This window comes from Equus asinus, chromosome 20 (genome assembly GCF_041296235.1).
Source record: "Equus asinus isolate D_3611 breed Donkey chromosome 20, EquAss-T2T_v2, whole genome shotgun sequence".
Lineage (NCBI taxonomy): Eukaryota > Metazoa > Chordata > Mammalia > Perissodactyla > Equidae > Equus > Equus asinus.
The window spans coordinates 18,340,387-18,360,836 of record NC_091809.1 but is presented as its reverse complement, the minus strand read 5'-3'; the positions used below and the strand labels follow the sequence as shown (position 1 = coordinate 18,360,836).

The following is a 20,450-nucleotide window of genomic DNA, read 5'->3' as shown; positions in this document are numbered from 1 at the left end:
GTGACTCTTCACTCTAGGGGGGAAACGGCAGTGCCCATGATCCTATTGGAACTTGAGTGTAATAAATCGATACCGAAACGTGCTTGATTTTGGGGTGTGATCATTTCTTACGTCTGTTGGCTCGACAACTGGGAAGCACGTGGGGGCGCTGTTCTGTTTCCATCAGATTCGGCAGAACACACACGAGGAGAGGAAAGCCGGCAAGAGGGGAGGGGGTGGATTTCCAAAGGAGAAGGAAGCTCCGCCAACCCCGCAAAAGGCACAGAGATGCGAGCGCCCGCGCACGCCCTCACGCACGCCGCCCACCCCCCACCCCCGCCCACACACACAAACACACACACACACACAAACTCCGATGTAACACAGACATTCGCAGAGGCACGTTCACAAACGCCCGTAAAGTCTGCCTGAGCTCACCCCCAAACTCCCCTCCGAAGTTCTCAAACTCCGAAGTTCTCAAAGGGCAAGCGATTGCCTAGTGAAAGAACTCCCCCCTCGAGGCTCCGAGGAAAGGAACTCAGAGCCCCGCCTGGTCGGCAAGCGGGCTGGGACTCAAGCCAGAGAGTCCCCCCCGGGTCCGGCGTGCACGTGGCTCCCCTTTCTTCTTCTCTTCGAAGCTCCCTAGTTTGGGAGACCTCTCGCTGGGATGGCCTTCCCGGAAATCCATTGATTGGTCCTCCGGAAGAATACCCTTCCGGTTGACCCTGAGAAGACCCCAGAAACAAGTCAGGTGAAGCACTTCCTGGCTGCAAGGAAGGGAGAGGGTCGAGTGGACAGGGAAGACGGCTGCCAGGCGACAGCTGGACGATGGGGGCGGAGTCAGGGAGAGGGGCCAGCGGACGGATCTGGAAGGGATTGGGCGGACTCTGAAGCAAGGCCTCCTCGGGAGTCCTCCTCACTCGTCCCCCCTGACTGTCCCCTCCTATTATTGAGACTTAAACACACACTTCACTAAAGAGTAGAAGAGGACTTGAAACCACACTCAACATCTCTACCCCTCAGTGAGATTCACAGGGACTCTCCCGGTTCAGATACCACACATAGCCATGAGGATGGCTACAATGAGCAAGACGAACGCCTGAGGGCTGGGGAGGATGCAGAGCAGCTGGAACTCTCACCCGTTTCTGCCAAAAATCCTAAAATGGTTCACATTGCTTAAATGGTGTGTAATTGTTTGAATCATTCATCATAGACTTATCATTCAACTCAGCTTTCCACCTCTGTTACATTTTCTTGAAAGTAATAAAAATTCATGTCCATTAAAATACAGAGTAAAAAGGGTTATCCAGCTGTATTCACAATCGTCAAAATCTGGACAAGATTCCAACGTCCTTCAATACTCAACTGATAATCAGAATGTCACCCACTCCAATAGGGGATACTCCTCAGCAATCAAGAGGATGCAATTTTTTTTTTTTTTGAGGACGATCAGCCCTGATCTAACTACTGCCAATCCTCCTCTTTTTGCTGAGGAAGACTGTCTCTGAGCTAACATCTGTGCCCATCTTCCTCTACTTTATGTATGGGATGCCTACCACAGCATGGCTTGCTAAGCGGTGCCGTGTCCACATCCGGGATCTGCACCAGAGAACCCCTGGCCGCCAAAGCGGAATGTGCAAACTTAACCACTGCACCACTGAGCCAGCCCCAAGGATGTGATTTTTAAATCTCATTTCAAGTTCAACTACGGTAAATTTACTCCTTATCCTAGTATTTAATTTGGTCATTGTGTGATTTTACGGGATGTTTAGGCAGCTTTTGTGAGAACCTTACAATGGTCTATCTACTGACATTTAGATACAGACTAAGTGTATCTCATCCTATTTATCTTTCAAATGGAATGTGCTGTAACTGTGAAACACACACTAGGTTTCAAAGCGCGGAATGGAGAAAAAGATTTATGTTGTCATCATTCTGGTGTGAATTACAATGCAAATGATAATACAGGATCCTGAATTTAACAACCTTTTAGAAAAATGCACTGATTATTCGGTGATAATTTTTAGTGTATTTGATTGAAAATCTGAAATGATGTATGTCATGTTCTATTTCTATGAGATTTGGCTGGACATGCTCAAAGATATCAAAGCTCACAAGAGTGTATGGGGTGGATTTCCCAAGGGAAAGAAAGCTCAGCCACCCTCTAAAATGGAGCAATTCCCCCAACCCTGACAGCACGCGCAGACACACACACACACACACACTCACAGAGTCCTAACTAATGCACACAGTCTCAAAGGCACATTCACAAATCCAATCAAAATTGGCCTGAGATCTATTCCAAATTCCTTTCAGAATTTCCAAAATGACAAGAGGTTGCATATCTCAAAAGTCCTTCCTTTGGCTCTCAGCAAAGGAGTTGAGAAGCTGGTCTATTTGGATAATTGGATGGGAATAAAAGCCAGAACGTCTTTCAAGATGACTTGTGCATTTCTCTCTGCCTCTCTTCTCTCTGCTGTTCTTAGATATCAGTTACATTCCCTGAGATATTCTTTTCATAAATCAACTTCTTTGTCCTCCCTAGAGTTCCATTTATATTTACAGGGGAAACATACAAGAAACAAGCAAGATTAAGTATTTAATGGAATTAGTGAATATGGTAGATCAGACAGTGAAGATCACTTTCATCCAATATCTAGACAATGGGTGTTGCCTCATGGACTGGTTTGTTTGGTTTAATTTTCATGGGATTAAGCAGATTCTGATGCATCCCCCTCCTATGGATTTATCCTCACGCTACTCCCTCCTTCTTGGCCTCTCCTATCATTTAGGATCGGGTCCAGTGAATCACATCATATCTCAATGACCAATCCTCTCACTCCACCCCTCTGACAACACCTGCAGGATTTCCCCAAGATCTCCTTCTGTCCCTACCCTCTTCCACCTGCCTCAGGCCATGGGAACATTTTCTCCAAAACTCAACCTCTGTGAGTGTCCAGCTTCAATACTCATGGTGTTTGCATGCTTGGGTCCAAGGGATCTCCAGTGTTGGCTCTCAGCAAGGGTTTGAAGAGAACTTGGGCGTGCAGCCTGGGACATCCACCTGCATGAACTATTGGTCTCTCATGATGCAGGATGGAGACACAGGTAGGAAGAAAAGGATCTGGCTGTGGGTCAAGCCTCCTTGTGCCAGCACATTCTGGGGCAGTTCCTGCAGAATCTACAATTCCACATGCAAACCTTGTCTTGGGGGCCATTATAAAGATACATTTGTCCAGCAGGACAATGGGATACACTTTATTTGGGAATTTGTGAGCTTGAATATTTAGGTATATGAGGGTGGCGTTGTTGCCATTTGTGATTTTGCAAGAACAAGGGATTCTGCTTCTCCTATAAGCCTTGTAGAGTAATATTTTTAAATATTATGTACATGTATACTTTCAAAAAATAAAGGTTGATTTTCTAATATCAAATCAATCCTTCAAAGATCCGAGCCAGAGTCTTCCAAGAAGGAGGACCAGTTAGTGAAATGGACAGCCAAGTTTCTCCTCTTTGCCTCTGACTGTTCTGTCTGAGCCTCTTGGCTGTGTCTCCTCTGCTTCTTGTCTTCCAAGTCTTGGGCTCCTGCAGGATTCTGTCCCCAGCTTAGAGCTCCTTGCCTTCCTCTCAAAAAGGCTGAGCTGACCCTGACAACCATCTGCACCTTCACCCCAAGGAGTCCCAACCCTCCCCCAGAAGATTCTACAAATTCTAAGAAGTTATAGCCTCAAACCACTGAAAAGTTTCCTGCCAATCTAAATAAATTGGTCTAACCCAGCTCCTCATCTCAGAGACGCATGGTTAGTGCAGATTAGCATAATTGCAATGCATTCAACGATGGAGTTCATTCAATTACTTACTGTTGTTATGGAGTCATTTCTACATGTGCACTTAATGTAGAGGGCTAGTCATCATGCTCAGGAACTTCCAATGTAGAAAGAGTATTTATCAATTTATTTATCATGGATGGATATAAACCTTGTAATATGCCATGTGTCCCAAGCATTTTCAAATATTAGCTCCCTTAATACTCTGAATAATCTCCCGCTCCAGCTACTCCTAACATTACCAATCGACAGATGGAAAAACTGAGGCAAAAACAGGATAAGTAACATACCCAGGGTCCCCTATCTAGTAAGTGATGGAGGTAGAATTTGAACATAAGCCATTTAGCTCTTTATTCCATGCTCTTAACTATGAACTGTTCTCTCCATACACTTCACACTATGAAAAACTTTCATTTTAATCAGTTATGTTTCCTCAAGTTATTCATTTTCATGGTATATCCAATAATCTTATGTATAACAAAGAAAAACACCCAGATACTAAAAATTATCAGACATACACACCTGAGTTTAATTCTATTAAAATCTTCTGTTTCTGGTATGTATTGAACACAGAGATCTTTCCAAAGTATTTCTTTCCAGCCTGAGAAGACCCCAGGAAATCCCACTGGCACCTTTTTATAAGCCAAGGGAAGGGTGGGAATTGGGGCTCAGGGAAAAGGGTGACCTCAGGAGTTACTGCTGAATCACAGTATTGGTGTGAGGGTCTCAACATAAAGGGGATTTAGGATCTGTGGTGTTTCGACTCGGTTGATAATTTTCTGCATGTGGTTTGGATGCTGGTGCCAAAGTACAGAGAAGGAGGATGAGGCACATGAAACAGAAAGAGGAAATGATTTCCCTCCATAGTGTTCAGGATGGAGAAATCCAGTCTAGAAGACAAAATTTTGTGCCTGGTGTTGCTGCAAGGGGTTCCACCTCTTTGAACAGGGCACACAGCCCATCTTCGTGGACCTGCTTTACCTAAAAAGGATAAAGGAAGGAGGGAATTTTTTTAATGCTCTCGCCAGATAGTGAGATCTGTGAGGGTAGTGACTGTGCCGAGCTCCTCTTCGCAGCCCCAGCACTAAAGAGAGACTCTGGAACAAAACAGACTTTGCATGGTATTGGCAGATTTAAGTCAAAGGGAAAACGAAGTGGTTGGATTATTAAAGTCTGGAATAAAGTGCAGAAAGTGGAGGAGACCTGCAGGGGACCACTGGTGGTCATTCTCAGGGTCAGCTGTCCCCCTCATGTCCTTATATACTCATCTTGGGTCCATATAGAATCCAAGGTGAACTCTGTCCCTTTGGATAAGGAGAATTTCAGAGTGCCAGGTGCAGGATCCTAGCAAAGCTGGGACATAGTAATAAATACCTTCCGGGGGTGGCACAAGCCATCACCAATGACTTAAAGCATCGGGTAGAATTATTGAATGGAATGAGTGTGGATTCAAAGACTGACCCTTTCTAACCCTGCCAAAGCCCTCAGAGCTGTCTTACGCCACAACAACTGTCAGCTACTTGCAGGGACATGCACAGGATTGTGGACCCACCTATCTCAGGACGGGGTGGTGCCTGGAGCCCTGTTGGGCACAGAACTTGAGGAAGTCATAGATGCCAGGGGAGATGGAGAATCCAAAACACGTTTTTCCAAAGCACTTTCTACCAGGGTGGAAACAGAGAGGCCCCAGGGCAGAGGGATTCCCAGAGCTCCTAGTGGGACTGGAGTGAAGCAGTAGAAACAAGTGGAAGTAGACAGATGCTTTGATCACACTGCCACAGACGGTGAGGTCTCATCACTGTGACTCCCACATAAGTACATCCTTTCTACTTACAGCTGCTCCTAACTGTGTCCTTGTCTCAGAGATCAGCCTGGCACATGGCCCACTGATTCCACAGGCTGGAGGCAGAATGACAGTGTGTATGCTGTGCCCCACACAAAGAGAAATTTTCCCTGCTGAGAACTGAGCCTGCAGTCCCTCTCATCTCCTTTATCTTCTCAGCTCACCATAGACGCAGGAATTAGTTGTTGTTTGGACAGACCCAGCAGTGTTGTTCTGTCTGATTTATGTGACTCTGACCCTATGGCTTTTACCCATTCTGTGCAATATTAAATTTTTTAATTGTTCTAAATTCCCAAAGCCCCATGTCTACAGGATGGAGATCTGGTACTGACTGGGTTTTTCTCCTTCTATGTCTTGTTCAGGGTACCAGAAATAAACTGGCTATATTTTCTGCTCAACACAAACCAAGAAGCAACACATCGTGTGTAAGTTCTCTGTTGGGTGTGTGAGTGCGTGTGAGTGTGCATCAGTGTGTGGCTGTGTTTGCATCAAATACCCCTGAGAGTTCTCAAAGGTGTGCACCGAAGCTGCAATAACAGACCAATGAATTTGGAACGTTTTGTCCCTTCTTTAGCTTTCTACTATCTTCCATTTTCTTCAAGGGAGAAGAAAGAAGTCAACATCTTTTGTGGTCCACTGTCCCTCTCATGCCCTTCCTTTGAACTGATCCCATGGTCATTTCCTACTGGGCTCAGACTGAGTGAAGCAAAGACACCCCTCCAAGCCCTACTGGTGGGACCCCAACCTCCTCTTAGTGCCCAGAGTGTGTGCCATACAAGCATCCTGACACGCTGATTCTCTTGGCCTGAGGTCAAGTCAGGAGAAAAAAGTTCAGTCTAGGTTCCCACTACTCAGTAGGGCATGATTGAAATGTGCTCCGATGAATGTAGATGGGTTTCTGAGACCCACCAACCTAAACAGAATATGATCCATGCATTATCAGTACATGTTTGCTTAACAGCTTTATCAGGGCATAATTGACATAAAGTAAGCTGTGCATAATTAAAGATTGCGATTTACCAGTTTTGATGTCCTTACACAGCCATGAAGCCAAAACCACAATTCAGACAGTGAACATTTCCATCACTCCTAACTGTTTCCTGCGCCCCTTTTGATGGCCTGCCTTACCCACGCAACCACCCCTCCACTTCCTGACACTATAAATTAGTTTGAACTTCTGGAATCATATAGTATGTAGTCACTTTTGACTGGCTCCCTTCATTTGACACGTTACTCTAAGATATATCCATATTGTTGCATATCTTAAAAGTTAATATTTTCTTTTGGTGAGGAAGATTGGCCCTGAGCTAACAGCTGTTTCCTATCTTCCCCTTTTTGCTTGGGAATGATTGTCACTGAGCTAGAATCTGTGTCAATCTTCCTCTGTTTTGTATGTAGGGCGCTGCCACAGCATGGCTTGATGAGCAGTGTGTAGGTCCATGACCAAAAGCCAAGGTCGTGGACCCCCAGGCTGCCAACATGGAGCATGTGAAGTTAACTCTATGCCACTGGGCTGGCCCCAAAAGTTAATTCATTTCTTTACTGATCAGTATTCCATTTTATGGATATTCTACAGTCTGTTTACCCAATTCATCTGCTGATGGATATTCCAATACTTTCCATTTTTTGATTATTACAAATAAAGCTACTATGAAAATTTACCTGTGTATATTTATGTGCTTTCATTCCTCTTGGATAAATACCCAATAATGCAATGTTTAGATCGTATGGTAGGCGTATATTTAACTTTTAAGAAATTGCCAAAATATTTGCCCTCATGGATGTTCCTTAGCAACGTCTAAGAGTTCTAGTTCCCCCATATCTTTGAAAATACCTGACATGACCAGTCTTTTTAAATTTTGTTCATTCTAATAGGTGTGTAACGGTATGCCACTCTTAAGTTGCCTTTCCATTGTGGAAAGATGTTGAACATCTTTTCATATACTAATTGAAAGCCATATATCTTCTTTGGTGAAGTTTCAGTCCAAATATTTTGCCCATTTTTTAAAATTGGTTGTTGACTTTCTTATTGTTTTTGAGTGTTCTTTATGTATTCTAGGGAGGAAGAGTCCTTTATCATATATATGAGCTGCAAATGTTTACATCCACTATGTGACTTGTTTTTCATTCTTTTAAGAGTGTCTTTCAAAAAGCAGAAATTCTTAATTTGGGGGAAGTCCAAATTATCACTCTTTTTTAATCTTTGAATTCCTGATTCCTGTTAGATATTTTGAGTTAATATTTGTATACACTGCAAGTTATAAATTAAAGTTATTTTTTTACACATCAATATCAAACATCCCATCCTATTGTTGAAAAGACTTTTCTTTCTCCATAGATTTGCATTTGCACCTTTGTCCAGGTGTGTGTTTCTATTTCTTGACTCTAGTCTCTTTCATTGATCTACTTGCTTATCTCTATGAAAATGGTATACTATCTATATTGCTCTAATTTTATCAAACGACTTGAAATCACTTAAGATTCTTCTGCCAGATTTGTTGTTCTTTTTCAGAAGTTTTCTATTCCAGGTCCTTTGCACTCCTACATGAATTTTGGAATGAGCTATTCAATTTAAACGAAAAAAAAAAAAACAAAGAAATGCTAACTGTGACTGTGATTAGAATTGCACTGAATTAATAAACATCTTTAGGAAGAATTGACATCTTAACAATGTTGAACCTGCAAAAACATGAACAAAATATATGTCTCCACTTTTGTCTTCCTTAATTACTCTAAGCATGATTTTGTACTTTTCAGTGTGCAAGACTTGTTCATCTTTTATCAGTTTATCTCTAAGTATATCATATTTTATTCAATTCTAAGGAGAATAATTTAATTTTCATTTAATAATTTCATAGGTTAAGTAATTAATATGTAATTGTGTAATTGAATAATTAAATTAAATACATAGTTACATTTTAGACTAACAATTTATCATTTAACTTCATTTCATTTGCATTTATTTCATATCACAGTGATTATTTCCCAGGATGTAGAAATACCAGTGGTTATTCTATGTGGCTCTTGGATCATGCAACTTTGCTAAACTCACTCATAAGTTTAGCTTTTCTTTTTCTTAATTTTCCACCAGATTTTCTATATAGATGATCTTGTTGTCTGTGAATAAACACAGTTTACTTTTTCTATTCAATCTGAGTTATATTCGCTTATTTTTCCTCTTTTATTTCACTTTATGGAGCTCACAGTACAGGTGGAAGAGAAGTGCCGAGAATGGATATTCTCATTTTGTTTGATCTTAGGGGAAATCATTTCCTCTTTGTCCACAAAGTATGATGCAAGCAGTAGTTTTTTTGCAGATGGCCTTTATCAAGTTAAAGAAGTTCCCTTCTGTCTTACTGTGCTAAGAATTTTAACAGTACAGTATTTTGGACTTTCTAAAAAGCTTTTTACACATCTATTGAGATGATCATACAGTTTTTCTTATTTAGTTTGCTAATAGAGTGAGTTACATTGATTGATATTTGAATGTTATGTGAAACTTGAATTCCTTATACTCTCAATGGGTCATAATGTATGTTTCTTAGTAGATATCATGGGATCTAATTTACTAAAATGCTGTTAAGAATTATTGTGTCTATGTTTATTAGGGATTTTGCTTTGTAGTTTTCTTTTCTCGTAATGTCTTTATCAGGTACGGCGTTGAGTAATAACGCTAGCTTCACGAAACAAATTGGGAAGTAATGGTTTTTAGGGAACTACTAATTTCTCTAACTTAAACGTTTGGAATAATTCACCCAAGAAGCAATCATAGAATTTCTACTTTTCTTTCAGCATTTGGATCCAGGAATAAATCTTAAAGTTCTTCTTTTTAGTACCCAATTAGATTCCATTAGCTACCATGATACGACAATGATTTCATCTGGACATGTAAGTGGAATGGGACAAAAATCATTTTTTCACTTGTCTTTTCCTAATGGTTGTCAAGATTCTTCTAGCCTTAATGAAACTGGTTAGATAGGCCTCCATTTTATTTATTGGTACAAATTTTATAAATTGCCTTTGCCTCTATCATATACCTTTATTAAAGACCACTTGAAAAACAATCTTTATCCGGGGCTTTGAGCGGCGTGTGGACACACCTAACTTCTTTGATGTTTGTGATCGCTTCAGATTTTCTACTAAACCTCTGCTGGACCAGGCAGTTATCATCCAACAGGCCTGGATTCATGATAAAAAGAATTAAGCGAGTTAACTTTAAAGATGCCACAAAATGTTGCGGATTTCAGAGGAAAATAAACATTCCTCCTCATAAAAGAAAACCAGTATGAAATAAGGCAAATTTTTAAGTGTAACTAAAAACCTTGATTCACTTTTCACAGACTATAGCAATTCAAGTAGATAAAATTATTCATAAGGATATTCCACATGACATTATGCGTGTAGTGGATCTGTTTGATAGATATCCAATCTATCTTCTGCATAAGCTGTGTACATATATTACAGTTTATGGTCTGTAATAAAATTTGACCATATGTTTAGATGAAGGAAGAAAAACTTAACTCCTAGAAATAAAAATACTCCAAACAAAAATATCTAAGCATGATGAGATAATGTAAATTTTAATTAATTACAAAATGGATCAAAACAGGAAACTTTAGAAATACCTCTTAAATATTTTATTAAAAATAGTATAAACGATACAGAATTACCATACTAGAAACACTGAGAAATACATACTGTATTGATTGGGTAGAAATACTTCATCCAAAATATTTTGTTAATTAATGAAAAAAGTTTAACTTAATCTTGAAATTAAAGAAGTTATAAAAAGAAGAAAAGGATCTCAAGAAAAGCAAGAGGGGATGAAGCAAAAAAGCAAACATTATATTTTGGGAAATATATAATTTTAAATGTCTTTTTAAAAATCTAAGAACTTGTTTTTAGCTACTGAAGGAGGGACAAAATACAGAAGGCTCAAATATACAATGGCACATGGTGCAGACAAATGATTGATTTATGTTCGATGCGTGCACTTTGGATATTTTGTATCAGATGCTCTGGTTTCAAACCGCTTTCAAAGCTGGACTTAAAAGGAAACATAGAGCATTTTTTAATTTTTTTATTTTTTTAAGATTGGCCCTGAGCTAACATCTGTTGCCAATTTTTCCCTCATTTTTTTTCTTCTCCCCATAGCCCCCCAGCACATAGTTGTATATTCTAGTTGTAGGTCCTTCTAGTTCTTCTATGTGGGATGCCACCAGCATTGATGAGTGGTGCTAGGTCCATGTCCAGGATCTGAACTGGCGAAACCGTGGGCCGCTGAGGCGGAGCATGTGAACTTAACCACTCGTCCATGGGGCCGGCTCCTAGAGCCTTTATTTTTAACCTTCTAAATGAAGAACTCCATATTTAATTAAAGAAAGAGATATGCATGAGTTTCCATCTTTATACACCACATGCTCTAATCTATGGCAGTCAGCAAGTCTCTGCTTGTCAGTCAAATAGCACGGTGGTTGGGAGACTATCTTTGGCATCATAAGATCATGGGTTCAAGGCCCAGCTCTACCACTTTCTGGAAGTATGACTGCTGTTGAGTTGTCTTCCCTCTTTGAGTCATTTTTTTCTTACACGTAAAATATGATAGTCCCTACACCTCAAAAGCCATCCTGAGGACGAAATAACTTCACTTGGCAGATTAATTGGTGAATAAATGTTAATTATTACTAGTTTAACTATCAATTCAATAACAGGGAGATCTCAACTTTACAAAGTTGGGCCTTCCATTTATGTAAATTGTACTAAAGAATTTACTAAAAGTGATTGGGACCTCTACAGTTGATTTTTACAAATCCATGGGAGAAAACACGAACCCAACTAGTCATGGGATGGGAAGAGGCTGGAAAGACAACTAGCCTTCAACATAAGGCCTTAGCAGCTGCACCAGAAATTGGTGCTTTGGAGAGATGGGTGGGACGGAGGACCACTGGAATCAGCCAGTAGCCCGCTGTGTGGTCATCACTTTTACCTGAGTCCAGCACTGCTGAGCACTTTGATCAAAGCCATCCTCACTTCCCGATTCCTCAGACTGTAGATGAGCGGGTTGAGTGTGGGAGTGACAAGGCTGTAGAAAAGGGAGAGCACATTGTCTTGGTGTGGGTTGTGGTAGGCACCGGGTACCATGTACATGAACACGGCTGCTCCATAAAAGAGTCCCACTGCTGTGATGTGTGAGGAGCAGGTAGTGAAGGCCTTGTTTCGGGCCTCCTCTGAGCGCATGCGTAGAATGGCCCCCAACACGTAGCCGTAGGAAGTGGCAATGAGGGAAAGGGGGAGCACAAGGATCAGCACCCCCGAGGTGGACAGCGCCAACTCATAAGCAGAGGTGTCTGCGCAAGAGAGCTTCAGCAGGGCTGGCACCTCACAGAAGAAGTGGTCCACGATGCGGGAGGCACAGTAGGGGAAGTGCAGAGTAATGGAGGTCTGGACGGAGGCATTGAGCATACCCGCCAGCCAGGAGGAGCCCACCATGAGCAGGCACACCTGGCGCCTCATGAGCAAAGGATACTGCAGGGGATGGCACACAGCGACATAACGGTCATAGGACATTAGGGTCAACAAGATGCCCTCAGCCACACCCATGAGCGTCAGGAAGAATATTTGAGCTGCACAACCCTCGAAGGAGATGAAACTTTCTCCCTGCAGGAAGTCTGATGCCATCTTGGGGATGGTGACCAGAGGGAAGCCAATATCAAACAGTGAGAGCTGACTGAGCAGAAAGTACATGGGTGTGTGGAGCCGGTAGTCCACGTGGATGAGGAAGAGCAGAACAGTGTTGCCCAGAAGCCCCATGAGAAACATGGCAGCCACCAGGAAGAAGAGAAGCTGATGTGACCCTGAGTGACTGAAGAGGCCCACCAGAATGAAGTCAGAGGCTACTGAGTGATTCACATGCCCCATGCTTTACATAACATACCTTCGCTACAGGAAGAACAGGAGATCTATATCAAGAAGTCTTAGTGGGGGTGGTAGATAAGTTTCACCCCACATGGCAATGGCCATTGATTGGTACTGGCTGTCTAGAGTGCTATCTTGGGAAGAATTGTGAGGTCACAGCTAGAATCAGTAGGGGAAAAGCCACAATCAGTGAGCAATGACTGTCATGAGCATGGGATGGGAGAGCAGAAACTTGCATCTCTGAACAAGATGCTTGGCCACACCCCAGTCAACACATAGCCACTGACTCTTGTAGTCCGAATTTTGAAGTCCAAGTCAAAGACAGGAGCACAGCCCCAGTAGAACGTTTCAATATCTATCATCCCAATGGTCTAGGTCCAAAGCAGAGGTGAGACTCCAAACAGACTGGGAGGAGAAATAGGTGATGACGGAGCTGAAGCAACAAACCAATTAAGGGAAGAGAGAGGAGGGCCTGAGTCCAAATGCCTGGAGGAAAATCTGGAGCAAAGAGAGATTTATGATGTGCCAGAACTGGAGTCAATCTGTCAATTCAGACTGTGAGTCTAGGGAGTGTGAGGCATAGGCACCTGGGTGGCAGCAGGTTTGGAATCAAATGGACTAGAGTTAGTTGGGGGGACAGCTGTCAAAGAGTTCAGATATTACTGGTGACTTTGTTGCATTGGATGGGAAGGTAGTGGCGTGGGTAGTTTGACTCAGTTTCATGGACTAAGGCAAGACACTAGGCCTAGAAGAATGTCTCTGTAAATACTGCCTGAGTGAATAAGGTGGAGAAGAAAGATGGCCACAGTGGTCAGCCCCATGGCTGAGTGGTTAAGCTCACGTGCTCTTCTTCAGTGGCCCAGGGTTTCACCAGTTTGGACCTTGTGCGCGGACCTAGCACCACTCATCAAGCCATGCTGAGGCAGTGTCCCATGTAGCAGAGCCAGAAGGCCCTACAACTAGAATATACAACTATGTACGGGGGGCTTTGGGGAGAAGAGAAACAAAAGAAGATTACCAACAGATGTTAGCTCAGGTGCCAATCTTCAAAAAAAAAAAAAAAGAAAGAAAGAAAGAAAGAAAGAAAGAAAGACGATCACAGACTAAAGGAGCTGCAAACTTAAATCAGGAATATTCAACTCCCTTGGCAAACTCTAAGCCCCCAGACAAACCCAGATTGCCCTGAAATACCGTGAACCACCCACTACTCCAACAATGGACAACGCAGGACAGAAATAATGTCCATTCCCATCTGTGAGTAGTTAGTGAAGCAGCAAGACTGGACATTTAAAGAAGATTCTATTGAGGGTGTCACTGGAAATTTTTGCCCTAAGGCTGCCATTCTCACTCAGATGGCCCTTAAACCTATCTTTAATTATTCACCATCCTGATTTTTCTATCACATTCAAGACCTCAACCAACCATTCACCCACATATTCAACAAAATGAGTCACATGCTGGGCTGGACATAAGACATTCAGAGGAGACTCACCCAGGGAATGTCCCAGCTTCTGTGGACCCCATAGTCTCCTTCATGATACCAATGACAAATAAGGAGTTAAAGGGAAAAGCTCTTTGTGTTTAGAGGGAAGAGAGTGGGAAGTTCTATAGGAAATGGCTGGGGACAACACAGGACATGATCAGGGATGCCCCTTGGGACAGGTGACAGGTGTGCTCAGCATCTGAAGAGCTTCTATGAGAGGAAGATGGTAGAACCAACTGCTTCCTCCTCCCAGGAGGTGGATGTTAGTGAGGCCAGCTGTGTGGTTCACCCTAACAAAGAACTTTCTAACAGTGAAATCCAAGCAAAAATGGAATGGGCTGCTTCATTGGCAGCATTTTCCAGTGTCAGTCAATGATGTAAAGGAGTAAGAAAACTTAGCTCTGTGATAATAGAATTTAGAGTTTGAGGGGGGAAATGAGTATTGTTCATATCATTTCAGAATAGATTGATGAGCAATGTAGTAAAGACATATGCATGATGCTCTGGGTACCAAGCAGATGAAACTGTCTGGAGTGGGATCAGAGAAGGCTTCACAGAGGAGGAGGCATTGGATCTGAGTTTTGAAGGCCAGGTAGGAGTTTTCCAGGCAGCTAGAGGAGAGAAAGTTGTTCCAGCCAGAAGAAATAGAACAGATGAGTTGTATGGATTTGTGGTTGGAAGCGTGTAACCAGGAGCTTGGATCCCAGCTCAAATACACTGTAGCAGCATGGCCTTGGGCATCCACTCAACCATAGTTTCTTCATCCATAAAATGGGTGGCAGTAATCTGGGTCACAGGCATTGCTCTGAAGATTAAATCAAAGGATGAATGTTAAGAGCTTAGTGTCCGCCATGTGGCAAGTTCTCAATAAATTGTAAATATTTCTAATTCTCTAGAGGTGAAAATGATTAAAGATTTCTGGCTGGATAATCTGTGCTTAGCACATTGCCAGGCACATAGGACATTCTCACCAGTGTTTAACCTTGTTATTATTCTTCACCTTTGTGACTCCTTCCATGGAGAAGCCTGGTGCGTCCAGCCCATCCTCCTTAGTGCTGCTCTGTGATGCCCTTGTCCTTATTGAGTAGAAACCCACCTTCCCCTTCTCTGGGCTCTGAGATCCCTTAGCAGAGTCCTTAAAAATCCATTCATCCCCAACTCCATTGACTCACAACAGGGTTTTTCACCTTGGCATTATTCGGGGACAGATAATTCTTTGTTGTAGGGAGCTGTCCTATACATTGTATGAAGTTTAGCAGCATCCTTGGGCTCAACCTACTAGATGCCAGTAGCAATCCCCCATTCCTAGTCATGAAAAGCAAAAATAGCTGCACACATGGCCAAAGGTCCCGACGAGGCAGAATCACCTCCTCTGAGAACCTCTGGCTTAGGGACAGGATAACTGTGACCTGCATAGACTTTGCCCGGCAATTCCTCTTACAGATGTTTACTCTGAAATTGTATTAAGCTCAGACCCAGCATAAATTCTACGCATATCTCACTATTTCCACTTTTCCATACAGAAAACAGTGAATATTTACAACTTTCTGCCAACCTATAGGCAAGCAATCCCCCCAATCACCAAGTATCCCAGCTGGTAGAACAGCTTTTACTGCAGATTCCTGTCCAGGGCTATTTAAGGGGCCAAATGAACCCGGTCTTGCTCTGTCCCCTCACATATCCTCACCCTGAAAGGAGCTGACGCCAACTGAGGGCTGACTGTGGAGCAGGCATCTGGCTAAGTGCCTTACATGCTTAACTCTAATCTTCAAGCTCTGGAGCTGGATGGTGGAGATCGTTGCACAACAATGTGAATACACTTAATGCCAAGAATAGCATCCTTGGGAAGCTTAAAATGGTAAATTTTATTATGCGTATTTTATCACAATAGAAAAAAACAGTGCCTGTAGGTATTTTATTTCCATGGGTTTTTTTGATGAGAAGACAGAGGTTCAGAGCAGCATAGTGACTTATCCAGCATTACCCAGCAAGGAAGTAACAGAGCCAAGATTTGAACAAAATAAGGATGTAAGTCCAAAGTACCTGTTTTGCACTTTGCATTCTACACTTTCCCCTCAAACACTGTAACAGACATTTCAGGGTGTGTTATACACACACACACACACACACACACACACACTCAATCTTGCCCCCAAACTCATCTTTCCTTCCAAGATGCCCTGATGGTCCCACTGTTATTGACATGTCTTTTAAAATATGCAAATCCCTGGGTTTTTGGAATCTCTAACCAGGAGTTCCTTGGTGGCTAGAGATTCTGGTTGTGGTCCCCTTGTATCATGAGCTTTTGACAAACTCTTTACCCCTAAGACCTCTTTTGGAAAAGATATGTCCACCCACCCAAGCTCCCCAGCCCCTGCCCTGCCAGTCAGACAGGCAGAGCTTGGGGGAGCTAGCCATGACTCACTCAAGTATGGGAGACACTGAGTGACCAGGGGAAAGATGCCAGCATTATTTGCCTTTTTGCTTCCAATAAAACTCTCATATATCTTCACGATGACCAGGCATGATCTGGACCCTTGTTCACCTTAATAATCAAATGAGAGTTTGCAGGACACTGTCATTTATATTATTTAATTTTCACAACCAGTTAGCACAGCTCAAGGAGCCAGAACAGAGCTCATTCAATAAATAGTTGTTGAATGAATACATTTTGCAAAGGAAACAATATTTGAGTTGAAACTAATGTTATTGACAAATGGGCTGAGAGAAGGTAAGTGGCTTACCTAAAGTCATACAGCTACAAAGAGGGAAGGCTAGAATTTGAATTCCTATCTTCCTGATTCCAAATCCTAAGAGCTCTCAAAACTGGATGCTCCTTCTTTCTTGAAGTTAATGCTCAGCTCTTCTGCCCAGCAGTTCATAACGGAGAACTCCCCCGTTCACTGTTGTGGATGGCCAGGCCTCAGAAGGTGAGCTGAAGGTGCCCGCAACCCATGCCAGATGGGTTGTTCTGGTACCAGCCCCATGACCAAAGTCAGATGCCCATGCCTGGCTGCTTCCAACAGCTTTTATGGAAGGTCAGTATGGGTTGACCTTCAATATGGATTGAACATCAATATAGTTGACTTCCTGCTGTCTAGAGGCCTAACTTTCTTGGGTTCATAGAAATGAAGGCAAAGGGAAAGAATAAGCATTCAGTCTAACAAGACATCTGCCTGCATGTCAGCAAATATCAAGGAGGTAGACAAGAGTCCATAGTTCCATCTAAATACCAGTATAGACTCAACCCAGAGTGTTTGTGGAAAACAAAATCAGCAGTTATTTCGATCCATCCTGCCACTAATGTCTAGTCTCCAAATTATGCATGGACCCCCAAGATCCATACAAGGCTGGGCTCCAAGTTCTTGACCCCACTTACCAGGCTCTGTGTATAGAATGAGGGACCCTTCTCAACACCCCATGAGCGTGTCAACGCACCTCACTCCAAGACAGCCTCACATAAAACCTCCCTGGATTCCAGCAGCCTGGGCTTAACCGGTACTGCCTCTGTCTATGCAGAGATAGACGTCTTCATCCGGGGATGGAAGCTCCAGGGAGAGCCATTGCCTCAGAAACCCCTCCGGGACTCCCTTTCTGCTGGAGAAAAAATTGGTTGCAGTGAGAGCCCAGATCCCTTGATATTTGGATTGTCCCTAAAGGATTGTGGAACAATATTTACTCATTTCTCAACCACAGGAAGGCAGCATTGATGAGGATAATTGAATGTGACAAATATCCAAGTCTTTTGTTTGAATCTCATTTGGAGGAGGAGATAAAGGAACCCATTACTGAAAATGCACATCCTTGCTCAAAAACAAAAACAGTTCTGATATCCAGGAGATTTCTTCTGAGTTAAATAATGAGGCAATGACGGTGATGGAGCAGCTAGGAGGCAGCTTCCCTGGGTTGAGATGTGTCTTCCTCTAAACTCTATTCTTGAGGGCCCTCTAAGACTCAGGAGATGCAGTGGTCTAGAGACAGATGGTTGTAGTACCCATGAGATTCTTGTGTGCCCATGACCAGAGCCAGGGGAAAGAGCAGAGACAGGAAAGCCAAGCTACCCTCAACAGGGATGCCCATGTCAGGAAGCAACAGGCAAGGCCAAGGCAGAGTGAATTACCAAGAGTGCTGCTCAAACCAAAGCTGAGTCAGACAGCTGGCAGCAAGGTGTAACCAAGAGAGAAGCAGGAATAAGTGACGTGTTAAGGACGTGATATATAGTGGTAACTATCAGCAAATTCCTTGTACCATGCTACTACTCTTCACTCCCAAGCCCATGGCGGACATTAGGAATTGATTTCATTGCTTTCTGCCTCTGAGCTTGGATGGAGCTTCTCAGCTCAGCACACCATACAGCCAGACCTGACAAACTGGCATTGAAATTTGTCACAAGATCTTCTTTCCAAGAAGATTCTAGACCAGTACTCAAATCAGCTGTGACAATCTGCATGGAGATAAGGAGCTTGCACCAGAAAGTTATTCCACACATGGCTTCCTTCATTGAGAACGTCTTGTTCTGGAGGAAATGTCAGTTAAACTAAAGCTTAGTGATGCTGGTGCTTTACAGTCTGTTTCAAGGTCCTTTTCTCATCAATGGCCAATAAGAGTTCATGGACCACATTTTGAGTAAGACTACTATAGACCATGAGTTCCTGGACAGCAACGGTCCTGCTATTATTCATTTCTATAAAACTGGTACCCAAGGCACATGGACACATCGATGTTTATTGAACAGGGAGGGCTGGAACATACAGGAATTTGTAAGGAGAAATCAAGATATTTAGAAGTGGGCAATGAGTCCTGGATCTTCAACACCTAGCATGTTGACTTGTATCACTTGTATCGGGTGGATGTGTGGATGGATGGATGGATGGATGGATGGATGGGTGGGTGGGTGGATGGATGGATGAATGGGTGGGCGAATGGGTAGATGGAAGAGTGTATAAACGTATTGGAACAAGCCATGATTAAAATTATTTGTGGTTGAGCCATGTTGTTCTAAAGAACAGGGGAAGCGAAAAAGAAGGCAAAGAAATTGTTAGTAGTCTAGACGAGTTCCTCAACTATTAATCCTTTGCATACAACCTTCATATTTTTGGCCATTTCCATGTGCCATCACACTAACATTTTCTCAAGATGTATCTCCTGCTGAATGTCAGTTGTCCATTCCCGAAAAGGGGATGCACACAAAACTGTCAGTTGGAGTCCAATATCCCGTTATTTTACATAGAAAGAGTTGTATGTTACATCACCTCTAAACTCTCAACCAGTTTCCTGAAATATAGCTAAAACCAGTGAAAGACTTATGTATCAGTAACAAACTATCATATTAGGATCTAAATCCTTAAAATATTGCTTCCTGTTAACTGTAAAATGAACAGAATTGTTAACAGTTTGCTTGGTATGAAGTCATATTTCTCTTCCATTGCTTCCTTTTCTAAGATATTCTTCACTCTCTCAACTTTGGGGGGACTCATTGCACAACATTAACCTTTGCTTTTGGCCAAGATGTAGAAAGTTCCTGAGGAAACAAGTTCAGGACTAGCATGCGACAGCAGAGAATGACTCACATCCAGTGTGACGTTGGGATCACTTCTCAGCACCAGCAATATTTGAGACACACTCTCCTTTGTTATCACTTGGGACACTTTGGATAGACTGTTTTGCTTAAAATCTTGTATTTCCCTTGATGTCAATATCAACTTTTCCTGTGTAACCATGGGCCAGAAAACATTGAGAAACACACACATTTATGAAGTTTGGGTATTAATACCAAGAGACTTTGCATTCTACTGGGAAAAGTTTAAACAGGGAGATAGAGATACTCTGTGGAATAAACATGTTTTTCTTTAATCACTCACTTTAAGTTGTTTTTTTAGAAGTGACTTAATTTCCTCTCTTATACTGACAAGTTATCACCTCATGCCTTTGGAAGACACAAGCCTAAAACAATGGAAATGCTGAAAAAAATAACACCAAGTCTTTTCTCAGGTTTTCTAACTTTTTACTTGAAAATTTTTTAACCTGCAGAAAAGTTGAAGGAACAACCGTGTACCCTGAACTAATTGTTATTCTTTTGCCATATGGGCTTTACTGCTTTATGTGCACATACACATGCAAATACACACACTTTCACACAACATCAAATTCACAAATTCTTGTGACACGTGAAATTCACATAACATAAAATTAACCACTGTAAAGTGTACAATTCCGTGGCATTTAGGATATTCACAAAGTTGTGCAATTGTCACCTTTATCTAGTTCCAGAACATTTCCATCACCACAAAGGAGAATTCACACTCATTGAGCAGCAACGCCCCCCCCCCAATTACCCATCCCCCAGCCTCTGGCAGCCACCAATCTGCTGTCTGTATCCACAGATTTACCTATTCTGGATACT

The 20,450-nt window shown here is 42.5% G+C and overlaps 1 protein-coding gene across 1 annotated transcript; it reads right to left on the bottom strand.

Moving 5' to 3' along the window:
- Positions 1 to 517: 517 nt before the first annotated feature.
- On the bottom strand, positions 518 to 12,567 carry LOC106831148 (olfactory receptor 2Z1). The gene is made up of 2 exons (XM_070491467.1): positions 11,636 to 12,567; positions 518 to 704 (listed from the first exon to the last, which is right to left on the bottom strand). The coding sequence occupies exons 1-2, from the start codon at positions 12,565 to 12,567 to the stop codon at positions 518 to 520; spliced, it is 1,119 nt and encodes a 372-aa protein (XP_070347568.1).
- Positions 12,568 to 20,450: the final 7,883 nt, after the last annotated feature.

What these genes read in the sequence shown, in the direction of transcription:
- LOC106831148 (XM_070491467.1), bottom strand. Translation starts at nt 12,567, where the DNA reads ATGGGGCATGTGAATCACTCAGTAGCCTCTGACTTCATTCTGGTGGGC. An exon ending in CTCAGCAGTGCTGGACTCAG is followed by an intron (nt 705 to 11,635) that starts GTAAAAGTGATG and finishes GGGTCTTCTCAG; the next exon opens with GGTCAACCGGAAGGGTATTC.